We start from the raw sequence: 18,092 nt of genomic DNA, 5'->3' as shown, positions 1-18,092 counted from the left end.
CAGCGATGGCTAAATCTTGGAGATCATATTCCTCTCTCCTTTAAGACAACAGATGGGATAAGTTCACCCAGTGTTCTGAGGGTTTTCCCCTGCAGCTTCAGAAGGTGAGTAAACCTTTCTCCCTTTGATGATAATCCTTCGAGGTACTACATATCATCACAGTTAAGTAAACTGGATGACCAGAAGTGACAACATAGGGGCCGGAAATGATGTCAAAGGAAAAAAAATGACTTCATTTCGACCGGAAGTGAAGTCATAGAAAACGGAAGTGACATCATGAACAGGAATCACATCATTTAGATTGGAAGTGTCGGTGGAAATGTATCAAAATTATGCTATCCAGGCATAAGGATAGTCATAAATGGGGATATCAGCAATGTAACAGTACTGTGTAGTTCTAGAGAAGATATCACGTATAAACTGATTATTCCGCTATACAATTTTCAAGTCCTCTGGAAATGGTTAAAGCTGTAACATCTTTTGGGGATTTGAAACAGTTATGGGATGGAAGCATGAGGATTATAGGATATTACTGTCAATGATATGGAGGCAGAACCCGCCTGGTATATTCTGGCAATGATGTAATAGAGGTAGGGTATTCGCAAGAATTATCAAACAATTGTTATCATTGTTTATAATTCTAAGAATACTTCCTCTAGTTCCTCAGAAGTACTCCCTCCCACCTCCCCTATCATCTATCGCTAGTAGACGTTTGGAAAGAAGTAGGAACTGTGAGCTACTAGTGCTGAAGGGGAGATAACTGTCGTTGTATAGTTGACAGTTGAAAATCTGAAAGTTTTAGTATGGTGTGATTGCAGCCAAAATACAGGGTTTATGGCAATGATGTAATAGAGGAAGTATTCTTAGAATTATAAACAATGATAACTATTGTTTGATGTTTTGGTGGGTCTGCATGATTGTGTTGATTGTGTACATGGTGAGTATGTGTCATTGTATTGAAGGGTGTACTTGGTGACTATGTATGGTTGTATTGACCGTGTACTTAGTGACTTATATGGTTGTATTAAAGGGTGTACTTGGTGACAGTGTATGGTTGTATTTACCATGTACTTGGTGACTTGTATGGTTGTATTTACCGTGTACTTGGTGACTTGTATGGTTGTATTTACCGTGTACTTGGTGACTTGTATGGTTGTATTAAAGGGTGTACTTGGTGACTTGTATGGTTGTATTGACCGTGTACTTGGTGACTTGTATGGTTGTATTGACCGTGTACTTGGTGACTTGTATGGTTGTATTTACCGTGTACTTGGTGACTTGTATGGTTGTATTGACCGTGTACTTGGTGACTTGTATGGTTGTACTGACCGTGTACTTGGTGACTTGTATGGTTGTACTGACCGTGTACTTGGTGACTTGTATGGTTGTATTGACCGTGTACTTGGTGACCTGTATGGTTGTACTGACGGTTGTACATGGTGTTGGCAGGAGGGGGAGACGGCCTTGCACTGTGCGTCAGTCCGTGGCAATCTACCATGTGTGAAGATCCTGCTGGAACATGGAGCACCACTCAACCACATGGACAAGGTACCACCCACACCAAGCCCTCTATCTTAGGCTCTTATAATATGTCCATCATATACATTTCGATGGTATGCATCTGCAAAAATGTTAATGTTCTGTACTTTTATGTGGATATATTCTGTTAATCTGTTACTGATATATTGTGATATATTTTTAGTGATATATTGTCGTTTACACTATTAGTTAAACTCTTACTACCAGTAGCAATGATATTCTCTGATAACCATTTTAGCCTACAAGTCTGCTTGTCTCAATGAAATGATAACTTATGGCCATACATTTTTTTGTTTTTCGTTCCATGGGCCCCGCTTCCCCTACTGAAAACCAGCCAGTCCCAGAAAAAAATGAAGCATACATTTTTTATTTTTTGGTTTCCCGTTAGTAAAATAAACCCTCATATACAGTTAAAATGTTATAAATTCCATGTCTACATCACTATCAGTGATTCAAGAAGCTAGTTTCAGTTTTCACTCATAAATAAATAAATAAAAAAATAAAAATAAATAAGTAAGTAAGTAAGTAAGTAAGTAAATAAATAAATAAATAAATAAATAAATAAATAAATAAATAAATAAATAAATAAATAAATGTTATAGCTATGTATTATTATTTTTATTTTTATCCGCCTTGTGTGGAAAAACCAAACCCAAAATTTGTCCTTCTACCTTAACACTGTGTATTGCTATCTCGAGGTATCCAGACTGTAGTTAGCATTCAGGAAATACATTCTTTTGGGATCAGTCATCACATACTAAATTTGTAAATATATTATATTACACCATACTTTTAACATATTCTTATGATGTGTCATAATAATCCAGATAATCAAGTGTAGCTCTAAATATGCTCTGACCCTGCTTAAGAGGGTCATGTGAAAGTTGTCAGTGCCCTTACCAATGCCACATGTGTGTGCTCTGCCCTGTATGCTGGTGATGCAATACCCTCGCCTGACACCCATGTGGTTCTACTTCATGTGTATGTGTGTATGACCTCCCTATTGTTCCCCACAGAGAGGAAGTACGTCTCTCCACATGGCATGTCACAGGCATCACACATCCATAGCTCTCCTCTTGCTCAACGCGGGATGTGAGATGGATCTCATGGAGAAGGTAACAATTGTGCATATAGCTATCATCTCTCTAGTATGATCTGTGTGATAAATATTTGTACATCAAGGGTTAACAAAATATGTGCTTTAAGTTTGAGTAGAAAGTCCTTTTGCTATAAGATCTGTGTAGCTCAGTGTCCCGTGGTCATTAGAACTCCAGATGAGGTGTGTGTGTCTGTTGGTAGTGATGCAGTAAGCTTGCCCTTGTTTCAGGAGACAGGAGAGAGTGCCCTGCATGCAGCGGCTCGAGAGGGACTTCTCTCCATAGTGCACACCATGTGTGAGCTGGGCTGTAAAGTGGACACAGTCAGTGTTGTAAGTACTTCATCTTGGCAACTAGACATGGGTCACATATCACACTCGATGAATCAGACTATACTTGTCTTAGGCTTTGTTAAATTTGTTTTAAGTTGGTGTTCATAGAAATTAGATGATATTCAGATTGAATTCTAGATCCTTTTTAATATCCATGTATATATAGGTAAATGCACAATGATATTGAAAAAGCAGTTTTTGAGGTAGCGTTTCTACACTTTAAAAACTACATGTATGGTATAGCAGCAAGTCTGACATACCCATGGCATTAAACCCTGTAACAATGTCATATCTCTAGAGACTGGAATTGGTTCACTGTCAAGGATCTTGTATTGGTTCCTGAGGAGGGCCTTTAATTTGTTTGGTGGTTGACAGTATTTAAGATGTCACCTAGAGGTTTTTCTGCTTTTGTTGGAACTCCTATTAATTGAGTTGAATGCAGTGTGAGGTACATGAAACGCATCCAGATGTCTTGTCTCTTGTCACCTGATAGAGAATGATCCCCTTCTGTACGCGGTATAGTGTTTGCTGTATATAACCCTCTAAGAAATGCTCTGAAATGTGAACTTGTTCTTCTCCAGGATGGTTTGACACCCCTCCATCTAGCCAGCAAGGCAGGCCATATAGACATTGTCCGGTGCCTATTGCTGGCAGGAGCTAATGCTGATATCCCCAACAAGGTATTGTCACCTGAAGCCATGTGTAGAGCTTGCCATACGTGTCTCATGATCTCTCATTACCAAATGGAACCAACAAACAATTGTTGACTAAATGTACATGCAAATTTAATGTCTGTAAAAGCTTAAGCTTACATACCTCTGATTCCACATATCTCTGCTGTTGTTGTGCATCTATCTAATGCCAGTGTTTAATGCAGGATGGGATGACAGCGGAGATCATGGCTCTGGCCCAGGGATTTTCTGGTATCGGAGATCTCCTCTCTAAAGTCCGTGGGGTGAGTATAGCTGCACATAAGGACAGACATAGGTTTCTGCAAGTGGTTTTTGAGACATTACTTGTGTTTACATTTCATCAAAATCTTTTGTATTGCCCTCTCTTTCTGTCGGAGAGCTTCTATCCTACCGTATGGATGAACAATATATTGCCCTATATTACCATCGGAGAGCTCTATGGATGAGAAATGTATTGCCCTCTATTCTCACCAGAGAGCTATATCCTACTATATGAATGAGAAATGTATTGCCCTCTATTCTCACCAGAGAGCTATATCCTACTCTATGAATGAGAAATGTATTGCCCTCTATTCTCACCAGAGAGCTATATTCTACTATATGGATGAGAAATGTATTGCTCTCTATTCTCACCGGAGAGCTATATCCTACTATATGGATGAGAAATGTATTGCCCTCTATTCTCACAAGAGAGCTATATTCTACTATATGGATGAGAAATGTATTGCCCTCTATTCTCACCAGAGAGCTATATTCTACTAAATGGATGAGAAATGTATTGCCCTCTATTCTCACCAGAGAGCTATATCCTTCTGTATGGATGAGAAATGTATTTCCCTCTAATCTCACCAGAGAGCTATATCCTACTGTATGGATGAGAAATGTATTGCCCTCTATTCTCACCGGAAAGCTATATCCTGTATGGATGAGAAATGTATTGCCCTCTATTCTTAGTGTATGCCTGTTACAGGAACGCGGCTCCATGTACATCAGTCAGCTGATTCCCCAGCCCCAGCCACTGAATCGCATCAAGCTCAAGTTGCTGGGCTCCACCGGCGTCGGCAAGTCCACCCTCATCGAGACACTCAAGTACAGCTACTTCGGAAGTTTCTTTCGGCGAAGTAGACAAGGCAGTACAAGTGGCAAAAGTAAAAGTGAGGAAAAGTTTAAAACTGGACATTTGTTGTGTTTAAACTGACCTGTATTGATGCATCTATAAGTATAATTAGTTGTCAGGGGTGTAGAAAGTCAATGTCTGACTTGCCCACCCATAATGTGAAATAGACGGACAAGCTAATCAGCTTGAGTTATCCCTGGATTTTGCAGATCTTTCGACAATCCCGTTAAATATTTTAAACGAATACTAAATATAGCTTTGAGAATGTGTAAACATTGCAATTATGACCAATCCAACTGAGGCAGTGTATTGTTCACATCCTTGTTCTGATTTCGATGACACTTTGGAACACGCTCTCTGATTGGCTCATCAGGGAACCATGTAGCCATTTGTGCAACATGTTGTTAGACATCATGGCAGGTCGTAGTGGCTGCATAAAGCAAATGGGGTTTTTTGTTTAATTACGGCCTAGCAATGGTCATACATTATTGGTGGTGGAAAAGGACACAGAGACACAGGAAAATAGTATTTTTCTTCAATAATCAAACCAACTTTGTCTCCGGATAAGTGAATTTATACTGTTTACGTCCAAGGACAAAATCAAAATATTGATAATCCATGCCCAGGTTGTATTTGGTTGAAGATAACTGTGAGTAAGGTGTCTATCAATTTCTGTTGCAGCCAAGAATAAGTTGTCTCGTCAGTTCAGCTTGCCTACCCCTCTGTGCTACACAGTCGGCAACCCCATCTACACCAAGGGAGTGGAGATACAGCAGCTGAATATCACAGGTACACTTCCCCGTAGTGTTAGATGAATATCACAGGTACACCTCCCCGTAGTGTTAGGTGAATATCACAGGTATACTTCCCCGTAGTGTTAGGTGAATATCACAGGTACACCTCCCCGTAGTGTTAGGTGAATATCACAGGTACACTTCCCCGTAGTGTTACGTGAATATCACAGGTACACCTCCCCGTAGTGTTAGGTAAATATCATAGGTACACCTCCCCGTAGTGTTACGTGAATATCACAGGTACACTTCCCCGTAGTGTTACGTGAATATCACAGGTACACTTCCCCGTAGTGTTACGTGAATATCACAGGTACACTTCCCCGTAGTGTTACGTGAATATCACAGGTACACTTCCCCGTAGTGTTAGGTGAATATCACAGGTACACTTCCCCGTAGTGTTACGTGAATATCACAGGTACACTTCCCCGTAGTGTTAGGTGAATATCACAGGTACAACCCACCGTTGTGTTAGGTGAATATCACAGGTACACTTCCCCGTAGTGTTAGGTGAATATCACAGGTACACTTCCCCGTAGTGTTACGTGAATATCACAGGTACACTTCCCCGTAGTGTTATGTGAATATCACAGGTACACTTCCCCGTAGTGTTACGTGAATATCACAGGTACACTTCCCCGTAGTGTTATGTGAATATCACAGGTACACTTCCCCGTAGTGTTACGTGAATATCACAGGTACACTTCCCCGTAGTGTTACGTGAATATCACAGGTACACTTCCCCGTAGTGTTATGTGAATATCACAGGTACACTTCCCCGTAGTGTTAGGTGAATATCACAGGTACACTTCCCCGTAGTGTTAGGTGAATATCACAGGTACACCTCCCCGTAGTGTTAGGTGAATATCACAGGTACACTTCCCCGTAGTGTTACGTGAATATCACAGGTACACTTCCCCGTAGTGTTACGTGAATATCACAGGTACACTTCCCCGTAGTGTTAGGTGAATATCACAGGTACACCTCCCGGTAGTGTTACGTGAATATCACAGGTACACTTCCCCGTAGTGTTAGGTGAATATCACAGGTACACTTCCCCGTAGTGTTAGGTGAATATCACAGGTAAACTTCCCCGTAGTGTTAGGTGAATATCACAGGTACACTTCCCCGTAGTGTTAGGTGAATATCACAGGTAAACTTCCCCGTAGTGTTAGGTGAATATCACAGGTACACTTCCCCGTAGTGTTATGTGAATATCACAGGTACACTTCCCCGTAGTGTTACGTGAATATCACAGGTACACTTCCCCGTAGTGTTACGTGAATATCACAGGTACACTTCCCCGTAGTGTTACGTGAATATCACAGGTACACTTCCCCGTAGTGTTATGTGAATATCACAGGTACACTTCCCCGTAGTGTTACGTGAATATCACAGGTACACTTCCCCGTAGTGTTATGTGAATATCACAGGTACACCTCCCCGTAGTGTTACGTGAATATCACAGGTACACTTCCCCGTAGTGTTAGGTGAATATCACAGGTACACTTCCCCGTAGTGTTAGGTGAATATCACAGGTTCACTTCCCCGTAGTGTTAGGTGAATATCACAGGTACACTACCTTCATGACAGAAATCAGGAACATACCCACTGTCCACGTAGTATTCTTAGAATTATAAACAATGATAAGTAATGTTTGATGTTTTGGTAGGTCTGCATGATTGTGTACATTATGAGTATGTGTGGTTGTATTGACTGGAGTACTTGGTGACTGTATGGTTGTATTGATGGGTGTACTTGGTGACTGTATGGTTGTATTGACTGGAGTACTTCATGACTGTATGGTTGTATTGACGGGCGTACTTGGTGACTATATGGTTGTATTGACGGGAGTACTTGGTGATTATATGGTTGTATTGATGGGAGTACTTGGTGACTATATGGTTCTATTGACTGGAGTACTTGGTGACTATATGGTTGTATTGACTGCAGTATTGGCGACTGTATGGTTGTATTGACTGGCGTACTTGGTGACTGTATGGTTGTATTGATGGATGTACTTGGTGACTATATGGTTGTATTGACTGGAGTACTTGGCGACTATGGTTGTATTGATGGATGTACTTGGCGACTGTATGGTTGTATTGATGGATGTACTTGGTGACTATATGGTTGTATTGATGGATGTACTTGGACACTGTATGGTTGTATTGACGGGAGTACTTGGCGACTGTATGGTTGTATTGATGGATGTACTTGGTGACTATATGGTTGTATTGACGGGAGTACTTGGTGACTGTATGGTTGTATTGACTGGAGTACTTGGTGACTGTATGGTTGTATTGATGGGAGTACTTGGACACCATATGGTTGTATTGATGGGTGTACTTGGTGACTGTATGGTTGTATTGACGGGTGTACTTGGTGACTGTATGGTTGTATTGACGGGTGTACTTGGTGACTGTATGGTTGTATTGACGGGTGTACTTGGTGACTGTATGGTTGTATTGATGGGAGTACTTGGACACTGTATGGTTGTATTGATGGGTGTACTTGGTGACTGTATGGTTGTATTGACGGGAGTACTTGGCGACTGTATGGTTGTATTGATGGATGTACTTGGTGACTATATGGTTGTATTGACGGGAGTACTTGGTGACTGTATGGTTGTATTGACTGGAGTACTTGGTGACTGTATGGTTGTATTGATGGGAGTACTTGGACACTGTATGGTTGTATTGATGGGTGTACTTGGTGACTGTATGGTTGTATTGACGGGTGTACTTGGTGACTGTATGGTTGTATTGACGGGTGTACTTGGACACCATATGGTTGTATTGATGGGCGTACTTGGTGACTGTATGGTTGTATTGACGGGAGTACTTGGTGACTGTATGGTTTTATTGACGGGTGTACTTGGTGACTGTATACCCACTGTCCAGTGTACATTTTTACAATCTGATTGCTTGCTCCAAGTAGTAACATTGTGAAGACCTGATATCACTTAAGAGACTATCTGCATGTCATGTATTTTAATTGAAAAATAGAAAGTAATATTATCAAAGAAATATCAATTTCATGAATATAGAAAATCTAATTGCTCCAACATCAGATAAAGAAATGTTATCATCATCTTTATGCTATCATTCACATGTCTTCTGATTTGTGTAGGTATTGGAGAGCTGAGCGTGTGGGACTACTCTGGGTATGAGCCATACTACATGCTGTATGACCACTTCCTGGGGGACACCAGCTGCATCCACATGGTGGTGTTCAGCCTCATCGACTCCTACGACGAACAGCTGGCTCAGGTCATCTTCTGGCTCAATTTCCTCAAGGCCAGGATTCCACTGCAACTGCCTATAGGTGGGTAGGGTTCAGGAAACCCTTCAGTCTTGGGAAACTCTTTCAAATGTTTCTCTATCTACCACTGTATTCTAAGAATGTCTCCATGGCCTAGTGCTAGAGCATCCGCCCGGAGAGCGGGCAGGGGTTCAATCTCTGGCCGCATCATACCAAAAGAGGTTAAAAGATTGTACTTGTTGTTACCCGGTGCTCGACAATAAGAGGCTAAAAAAAGGAGTGGTCGGCTCGGAGTCAGTATACTGTGTCTGAGTAGAGTATTCATGTTAAACTGTGGAATGGTATCTCTGTGGGCTAGCACTATAAAATCGGCATTAGTCCGGACTAGTACGAGAAGCAACACAGATGTGCATACATGTTGCTATATAATTGCAATAATCTTGAACACAACCTCATTTCACGTTACCTCACTGTATTCTGAAAACAATGCAAGTGAGGCCTTTCAGGAACATCTTTATCTCCAATACTCCAAATGTAAGACATAATACAGTAAATGTGTTGAAAAGGCTAAGTTGTCAAAGTTGTTCAGGCAACAGTAGTCAGTATTATCACCTCTCTGGGCAGGTCACTGTGGCAAGATGCCGAACACCCCAAAGGTTGTCCTTGTGGCCACACATGCAGACAAGGCAGGGTGCGTGAAGAACAGCAAGGGGGAGTACATCAGCAAGGAGGGGAGTTCACTGCTGTCCAAGGTGGCCCAGATGTTCCAGTTTGATGTGGACATTGTGGACAAGCTATTTGTTCTGGATGCAACAGTAGCTGCCACTACTGAAGTCAAAGTCCTCAAGCAGCAGCTGAGTGATATGAAGAGTGAGATTGCTGCAGTAAGTACAGACAGGATTCCATTTTAGGTTGAGCTTAGAAGGAAATAATTTAAGAGCATTGAAAAATGTGTTAGGTTTGAAAACATTATTTAACAATATTTAGTCATTACTTGACATTTATTTCAGTGCCTGCCGAAGACAACTGGATTCCTTGAAGCTGTTGTGACAAGCCTGCCTTCATGGAGGAAGTCGTCCTCTTCCTTCCCTGTGTTGTCTTGGCACCAGTTCATGGAGTACACCAGAATGAAGGTCAACCCTTTGGCAGGGGAGGGCCACATGAAGATGCTGGCAGAACAACTACAGCTCATAGGAGAGGTGAGCAGCACTGCTTCACAATAGCAGCATTACCTGAATCCTTCTTGAATTTTACCAACATTAAGATATACTTCAAGACTATCAATTAGATCATTGTATATATATAAAGATTATTATTACATCATTTAAGAAAATTGTTTTCTACTTTCTCTGATATCAGTTGGAATGTCATTAGTTACGTTTTGATCTGTTGTGCATGATCCTGTTTGTTTTTCCAGGTGATCTACCTTGAGAGTGAGTTTGTGCAGGATCTTGTTGTGTTCAACCCACAGTGGTTGTGTTCAGATGTGATCGGTCATCTCATCTCCCATGACAAGATAGTACAGACCCGCATCACCGGCTGTTTCTCAGTTGATGAATTCCAGCTGATGTACGCTGACTCAGATGCTCTTGACCTCTTGCAAGTCCTGGAGGCCTTGGAACTGTGTACACCCTGTGATAATGATGGTGATATTGAATATGAGTTTCCATGCCTGAATTTTGTGGAGACACTCAATGGATTGTGGCAGAGAGACACAAAACGCTATGCAAATGGAGTTTATGGAGGTGTTCGCCTCCACACAAGCTTCCAGTACGGTGCTCAGCTTAAATATCTGTTCCCAAGGATACAAGTGTATCTCCGGCGGAACATTGCTCAGGATACGGACGACCCATCCAATGATACGGACTTATACCAGTGGCATCATGGGACCAAGTACTGCTGTGGGGACCTGGAAGGGATGATAGATATGGACCGCCATGAACAGTACCTTGAGATCAAGGTGAGAGGTTCTCCCGAGGCACGGTCTTCCTTGTTCTATTTCCTTGAGGACCTGGTCAACATTGTAGAGCAGGTCATAGACAATGTGTGTCCTGGGCTCTGTGTGGAGAGGTACACTCTCAGTCCAAGTCAGCTGAAAGAACACAATAAGATAATCAGAAGCTACTCGCCAACAGAGATTCTGAGGATGCAGATAGACAACAGACACTCCATGGTTCTGTCTGGGGAAGTTTATGAAGACTTTGGAGACATTGTTTGCATGGGATCAGAGGAAATCATGGCCAGTATATGTTTAGGCATGGATCTTGACATTTCGCATCTATCAATCCACACACGTAGACTGCTAAGCTATCTGCTTGATCCTACTGAACATATGGGTCGGGATTGGTGTCTTTTGGCTGTGACTTTAGGTCTGAGCGATTCCCTTCCTGTGTTGGATAAGGAGGCAAATCAACAGGTGAGTCAGACAGACCGGGTCCTGGAGGAGTGGTCCAAACAACACAGTGCCTCTGTCAGACTGTTGATATCCAAGCTGAAAGAACTGAACCGTTTGGACTGTATTGAAGCTATTCTGAGGACAACCACTCCGTTCCGTGTGCCCAACTATGAGGACCAGAGTACAGAAGAGAGTGCCAGTGCCATGCAGCACACAGCTAATGCCTCCACTAACACACTCTCCAACTTGTCTCGGTAGCCGTGTGTTGGCTTCTCAGCAGGAGAAGAAAGGCCATCATTTGCAGATGCTACAAACCACACAGTGGTGTATGGTGAAAAGGGGGACAATAAGTAAAGACGAATTATCTTCCCATGCGTGAAGTCTCCACTTGCTGTTTTTCATTGCTCAATGGTGCATGTTATTTCAGTCCCATAGATTTGAGGGTGTAGAACTCTAGTAATCTGGAAAGGAATATTCTCCAAAACATATTTAGTGAAGAACCTAGTGTTGTAGGAGTAAAGTCAAAAGCAAGAATTGAAATGGTCGATTTTGCTTTGACTGTTCAACGGGGTTCCACCCATGATCCACCAGCTAAGACAATGGATTGTTGCACATCTAAGTATGAAACATGAACACCTGCAATGGCTTATTCTGTGATCTTCAAACCTCATGAAGGAGAATTGTGCATACTACTATATTAGCTGGGAATATCCCCCAAGAGATTCTGTGTGCAGTGTCTAGAATCTCAAAATGTTTAACATTGATTGTTGAAGGAACAGACAATCTGTATTACCCAGTGCTGAACTATGACATTGGACTATTTGCAATGTGCAATGCTTTTGTCGGACTACCACCCTGCTGTGTCGTCAGTAAGACAGGCAACAGTTACAAGGACAAAATGCATTTCTTTTCACGATATTATTCTAACCATCACTGTGTAAGCCTGTTACTATGATTACCATGTTACCCTAACAACCACCATATAAGTCAGTGATTTGAAATGAGATGGTGCCTATCTTCATCAAAACTGTTCTTCATGCAAGCTGATCAGGGCTTTCACAGACATGTGTATGAATAACATGCAAGAAATGTGCATGTGTCAAACATGGATAACAGTCACATTCAGCATTTCTCATTTACTGTGACCACATCAGTGCCATCAATGTCCTAAACCACAGCATTATGCCAAAACTGCTGGAGACTAGCCCAGGAAATGTGTCATTCAGGTTCTTTGCTAGATGCTTAGCCAGATAGGGCAGTGTAGGCAGATGAACTTTGTAGGCTGTAGACATGTCATATTCCTGACAACAGAAGCATCAACAGAGGCATCATTGCGGCACTTGTCTGTGTAGGTCTCTGTGTTTCTGATCTTCCTGTAAATATCTGACACGCGTCATTGTATATAGCCTGATAACCGACAAGCTGTACTGCTGGTACACATACAAGCATGCATTGATGTTTGTGTCCGTATGATGTATGTTCAACAAACTGCCTATATATGTATTTCATTAGAATGTGTTATGCACAAATGAAATCCTTTCTACCCAACACCAAGAGCACCAGGGCTTCTTCCAAGATGCTGTCAGCAAACCTCACTGCCATAGCACCAAGGGAATGCACCCAGCCAGAGCACTACATGTATTACTTTCTATGTTGAAAACCGGTACAATACAATCATGACATCATAAGGTATGTTTTGAAAAAGTAGCATTCTGTCCCACTGTCACGTGCAGTGGGGGCATGGAGGGGTGCGGCAGCCATCTTGGATACATCCCACATTCAATCCACATTAGTCTGTTCACATATGCAAATATCAACATATATGACATGTGTATGGTCTTCTGATAGTCCCAGCTCGGAGTTTTTCCAAGGTATACTGCACATACACCACCTTGTGCCTGTAAATACTTCTAACTATGTGAGACTATAGACAACAAACACAGGGTAATGAAGGGGTCTGTATATCAGGGTATGATGGTCTATAGGCTGGGAGTCCCTAATATGCTTCTGTTATGCTTCCGACCCCGACAGACACTTTGAGGAAGAGGAATACATATATTTAGTATGTAGGATTAGTGAGAACATCTGACCAACTCTTTTGGAGTTAAAGACATGGACATGATTGAATGTAGATATAGTGTGTCTTGACCAAGTCTGAGTTTAGTGACTGCTTTAACAGTATATGCGTAGACTGACAAAATACAACACTATGTAAGCTACTCCTTTCTGGACTGGTGGGAATATTTAGACTGGATTCAGTAGTGTAAGAGACATAATACTCTGCCTCATCCAACATGTTACCTCAGTGTGTGGTATGTGACGGATTCTACTAGAGAACATAGACAGCCTGACACATGGCTGGTGAGCTAGGTTAAACTTAGGTATGCAGGTTCTAGGTGATTCACAGAAACAGTTGCCAGGGTTGTGGTGAGCAAGGACAGTACTGAGACTATGTATATGATGTGCATCATCAGCCTTGTGTGATGCACACAGTGATTGAGGATGGAATGTTTGATCGGCGAAGCAGGCACACGTGCGTAGCAGTTGTGTGTTTACACATAGTTTTCTTATACTGAAGTCAAAAGGGGGTGAAGAAAGTTTTTGGCACTTGTTACTCGTCTGACAATCAGGACCAGTAGTGTATGGTAGGGAGCCACTGGTACTCATGAATACTACCATCTCCAGTTGTACACTGACAGGGTAGTCTTTTTGTAGACTCAGTATTCAGTAATGAATCAGCCTTCCATCCTTTCAAGTGGTAAAAAGTCCTTTAACTTGTAGAAAATGAGACTTTTAGATACATTTATGTTTGCCAACAAGATTGCAGTTTAATTACCTGCTCATGTCTACCGCCAAGACCATATACCTGTATATATGCAGTGTTTAATATACCGGCCTGCCCGACAGCCAGTCTATTTTGCTGACAGATGGTCACTTTTGAAAAGTTGCTCTCCTGATTGTCAGGCTATGATTGTATTCCCTATATTACCTAAGCATTCTAAGCATTCTTCTGGTAACTTTGCAAAGTTGCCTGTAAAGTTGTTTGACCGAAATTTTAGGGAATTTTATACGCTAGAATATGCATTTCTTCATAACACACAATACCTGCTCTCTGCTGAATATGACATAACGACCAGTGAACATCATCTTCTTTCCACTTCAATCTTTCCTTCCATATTTACATTACTTCTTGGGGATTTTGAAATGAGTATTGGCATCAATGCACCATGCCCTCTCTCATTGGAACTTGTAAGTCTGCATTTGTACCCCAACTTATTGGGGGCGTTGAGATAGCCATTTTGTTCGCTCATCAAACCCGGGGTCAATTCCCCACATGGGTACAATGTGTGAAGCCCATTTCTGGTGTCCCCCGCCGTGATATTGCTGGAATATTGCTTAAAGCGGTGTAAAACCATACTCACTCACTCACTCACTCACTCACCCACCCCGACATATTTATGATCCAGACAACAGTATTCTGATGCTATGAAGAAGGCTTACCATCATACAATGGTCCTTGGTGTCCTTGTCTTTTGACAACCTGTGTAATCGCAGGTACGTGTGATAAACTTATACCTGGACTGTTCTGAAATATCTGTTGCATGAGTTACTAACATTTCCTTGTATTATCCACAGCGTTCACTCACACTGTGGATAACAGTTGATACATCATGCATTCCAGTGAACTTATCCTGTCATTCATGATAGGGTTACATTTCTGCAGTATACAAATGGCAAGACAGAAATGTTATTTTCTTTGTAAGAAATGGCATGTTTACAATAAATGTTCCTGATATTGACCTAGAACTCTAGGTGTTGCATTTGTTAATGTGTTAAATCTCACAGGCATGGTGATTGTGGATCCAAATATGTAGTTCCCAGTCTGTCATTTCTCACCCAAGTACCTATCAATCAGAACCGTGTTTCATGATCAGTCTGGTGTGTATGAGAAAACAGGGTAGGCTGAAATACCTGCTTGTATCAGTAGCAGGTTGGTTCTTTATCTTGTGAGTTCATATCAAACTAAACATTTGTTTACACCCAGCTGTGATGCTTCATCTCCTGGTGTGTGCCAATTCACTCATTCTCACAATCTGATTCTTCCTGTAGTTACTGGCCTACCAATGAAAACTGACAGACTGCAACAGAAAACTGTCATATGCCTACAATACATAAGGAATCAGCAACATAAAACAATGAGAACTAAGAAACAGAATCATAAATTTGAAAGCATACTGCCGAAAACACAGAAACGGCAGCACTAATACACACAGACTGCAGCCTTCCAAACTCGGAATGCACAGAACAAAAAGGAAGTTGAAAGTCATATCATCAGGATCAACAAACAGCGAGTAAATGTGTACATCTTACAATGCCAATCTAGAATATTCGAGAGGTGTATCATTGTATTACCACTGTAAGATGTACCTGTAAATGTACTGGCTATTTGATGATCCTTATGACATGACTGTATTATGTTACCAATTCCTTGGGTATTGTAGGCATAGGACAGTTTTCTGTTGCAGTCTAAATTCATTGGAAGGCCTGAGTTAGGTGTTTTCTAATCTGTGTACTGCTCATCCATGTTTTTCCAATGAATGTAACCCATGGACCACTTGTACCATTTTATTTAAACCTCCCTCTTGGACCAAATTGATGGATTTATTCCACTTTTGATATTATTTACTGGCCTTTATTCCTATCCTCCTCAATGCTTCATTAAAACCAAAGTTTGTTTGGCATTTGACAGTGTTGTAATTTGTTGTTGTTACTTACCATCTTGTATTGAAGGTGTGTTAAATGCTTGAATTCCTAATGTATGGATGTTATCTGTATATCTGTCTGTGCTACCAACTGACACATTAAATTGATGTATTTGTTCAAGATTGTAATGAATTTTGGATACATTTCTGATGCATGATGTACTTGCTATTAATTTTCTAAGTGTTAAAAGTTTAACTGACTGTGACACAATTGTAACCAACTGATTCACAAAAACCTTAACTTTATTTCTTTAGTTGTCCAACCTCTGGTCAATGTTGTAAATGGTATGACAAGTAGATGTTTATTTTTCAACATACTCAAGTTTATTTGAGAGTATCTAATGACCTTGCAATGTAATAATGTCATGATTTTAAGTCTAATATTCAATGAAAATGTAAAAACGTCTCTTTTTTTCCACCAATTCCTAATTGTGAAAATCATTTCTTGGAACAACTTGTTTCTGTACTGGGTGTACTGGGTATGTTAAGAGTGTGATAGAAGTAGGTGAGGCACGATGTGTCGGTGTGTCACCCTGTGATCTGCATAGGCTAGAATCAGTTGCTCAGTCTGTGTTATCTGTGTCTTCCATTGAGACACATCCAATGTGTCAGGAGTGTTCTACCATTGCTTTATCCCAGTGATTTAGTACATGATGTAGCAGGTATAAAAGCAACCATGATCAATTAACAAACACTGAATATTCTTTTGGAGGAAATGTCCTATACTTTATGAAATGACCTATAAATTTGTGGAGTTTACATTATTTGTAAATATATGTTCAAAGAAGTTAAATCATGTTCAGTGAAGTCATGAATCAAAAGACTTGTGATTTATGGTTGTTTACAGTTAATGGATGATGTGAATGCTTAAAGTGTTTTTTCTATCTACTGACAGAAAGTTGCCTACCTATGACCAGTATGTCTGTGTACATGATCTTTGACATTGTTCCCTACGCTCTGTTCCTGTTGCATTGTTATTGTGATAGTTTATATGGAAGCTAGGCAAAAGGCTGTAGAACAAATGCTTCAAGCTGGCCCATGTTATTTGAAAATCTGTAAACACAAAACAAAGTTTTCCTGTCACCTTAAGACTGTTTTTTCTACAATTACTAAATTCCTTCATTGGCACTTTGGAGAAAATGATGTTGCGTGTGGCATCCTGTTAAATCCAAATTACATCCAGACTAATGGACCATCATATTGTGTTTGTTCTGCATCACTTGAGCTGGGCATGTTTGTATCTGTTGAAGATGGGCATAGAGTGGAGCACAGTGGATTATGATTTCAAGCAGATACTTGTATATGTTACTATGGACATCTTGCCTCTATGAAACCATCCTCAACAATACCACACACTGACACTAATGAAAAGAAGTGATTGCTGGTACACATCAGTGATCCTCCCCAGTGGCTGGGATGTATGTTGTCTTGTGTGTGGTGAAACTGCTGATCACTGTTCAGGCAGATGTCCACAATAACTAAATGATCACTGAAGCTTCCACAAGCCTGCCTTATGTATAACAGCTTTGTAAGTCAAATGCAACTCAATATTTTTGCTGCACTGCATTGTACATTTATTTTGGGCTATCGATTTGTACAGCATAAACCTGTATGCATATTTAATTGTATATATTTATTTATTTTTAAGAATAAAACCAACCTTTTACAAGAAACTCTCCTTGTTCTGTGTTGTATTCAGCAACTGAGGTCATAGTTTCCTGTCCTGAAATCAGTATGTGTCCCATAGGACATTCAGGTTGTACTGGAATGATGGCCAGGGCATCTTCTGTGAAACATGACAGAATCTCACTACAAGGTCAAGAGGTAAAGACAGTGTTCTGGTTGATAGGCCATGGGTACCTGTATATAGTAGTTTATACAGTGGATAGCCCGTAGGTACCTGTATGTAGTAGTTTATACAGTGGATAGCCCATGGGTACCTGTATGTAGTAGTTTATACAGTGGATAGCCCATGGGTCCCTGTATGTAGTAGTTTATACAGTGGATAGCCCATGGGTACCTGTATGTAGTAGTTTATACAGTGGATAGCCCATGTTACCTGTATATAGTAGTTTATGCAGTGGATAGTCCATGGGTACCTG

The 18,092-nt window shown here is 40.9% G+C and overlaps 1 protein-coding gene across 1 annotated transcript in view; it reads left to right on the top strand.

Annotated features, from left to right (window-relative positions):
• Window positions 1-17,651, top strand: part of LOC139477114 (death-associated protein kinase 1-like) — a 165,964-nt gene extending 148,313 nt beyond the window's left edge. The window contains exons 15-25 of the mRNA XM_071259664.1: window positions 1,450-1,548; window positions 2,556-2,654; window positions 2,867-2,968; window positions 3,550-3,648; window positions 3,846-3,923; window positions 4,631-4,814; window positions 5,459-5,566; window positions 8,701-8,895; window positions 9,457-9,716; window positions 9,843-10,031; window positions 10,250-17,651. Coding sequence (XP_071115765.1) covers window positions 1,450-1,548; window positions 2,556-2,654; window positions 2,867-2,968; window positions 3,550-3,648; window positions 3,846-3,923; window positions 4,631-4,814; window positions 5,459-5,566; window positions 8,701-8,895; window positions 9,457-9,716; window positions 9,843-10,031; window positions 10,250-11,485 — 2,649 coding nt within the window. The 3' untranslated portion in view covers window positions 11,486-17,651. The remainder of the gene's footprint in view (window positions 1-1,449; window positions 1,549-2,555; window positions 2,655-2,866; window positions 2,969-3,549; window positions 3,649-3,845; window positions 3,924-4,630; window positions 4,815-5,458; window positions 5,567-8,700; window positions 8,896-9,456; window positions 9,717-9,842; window positions 10,032-10,249) is intronic.
• Window positions 17,652-18,092: the final 441 nt, after the last annotated feature.

The sequence above is a fragment of the Haliotis cracherodii genome, unplaced genomic scaffold (genome assembly GCF_022045235.1).
Source record: "Haliotis cracherodii isolate W230 unplaced genomic scaffold, xgHalCrac1.p SCAF_1, whole genome shotgun sequence".
NCBI classification, from domain to species: Eukaryota; Metazoa; Mollusca; class Gastropoda; order Lepetellida; family Haliotidae; genus Haliotis; species Haliotis cracherodii.
The sequence above is the reverse complement of the archived record's forward strand: the minus strand, read 5'-3'. Positions and strand labels throughout refer to the sequence as shown.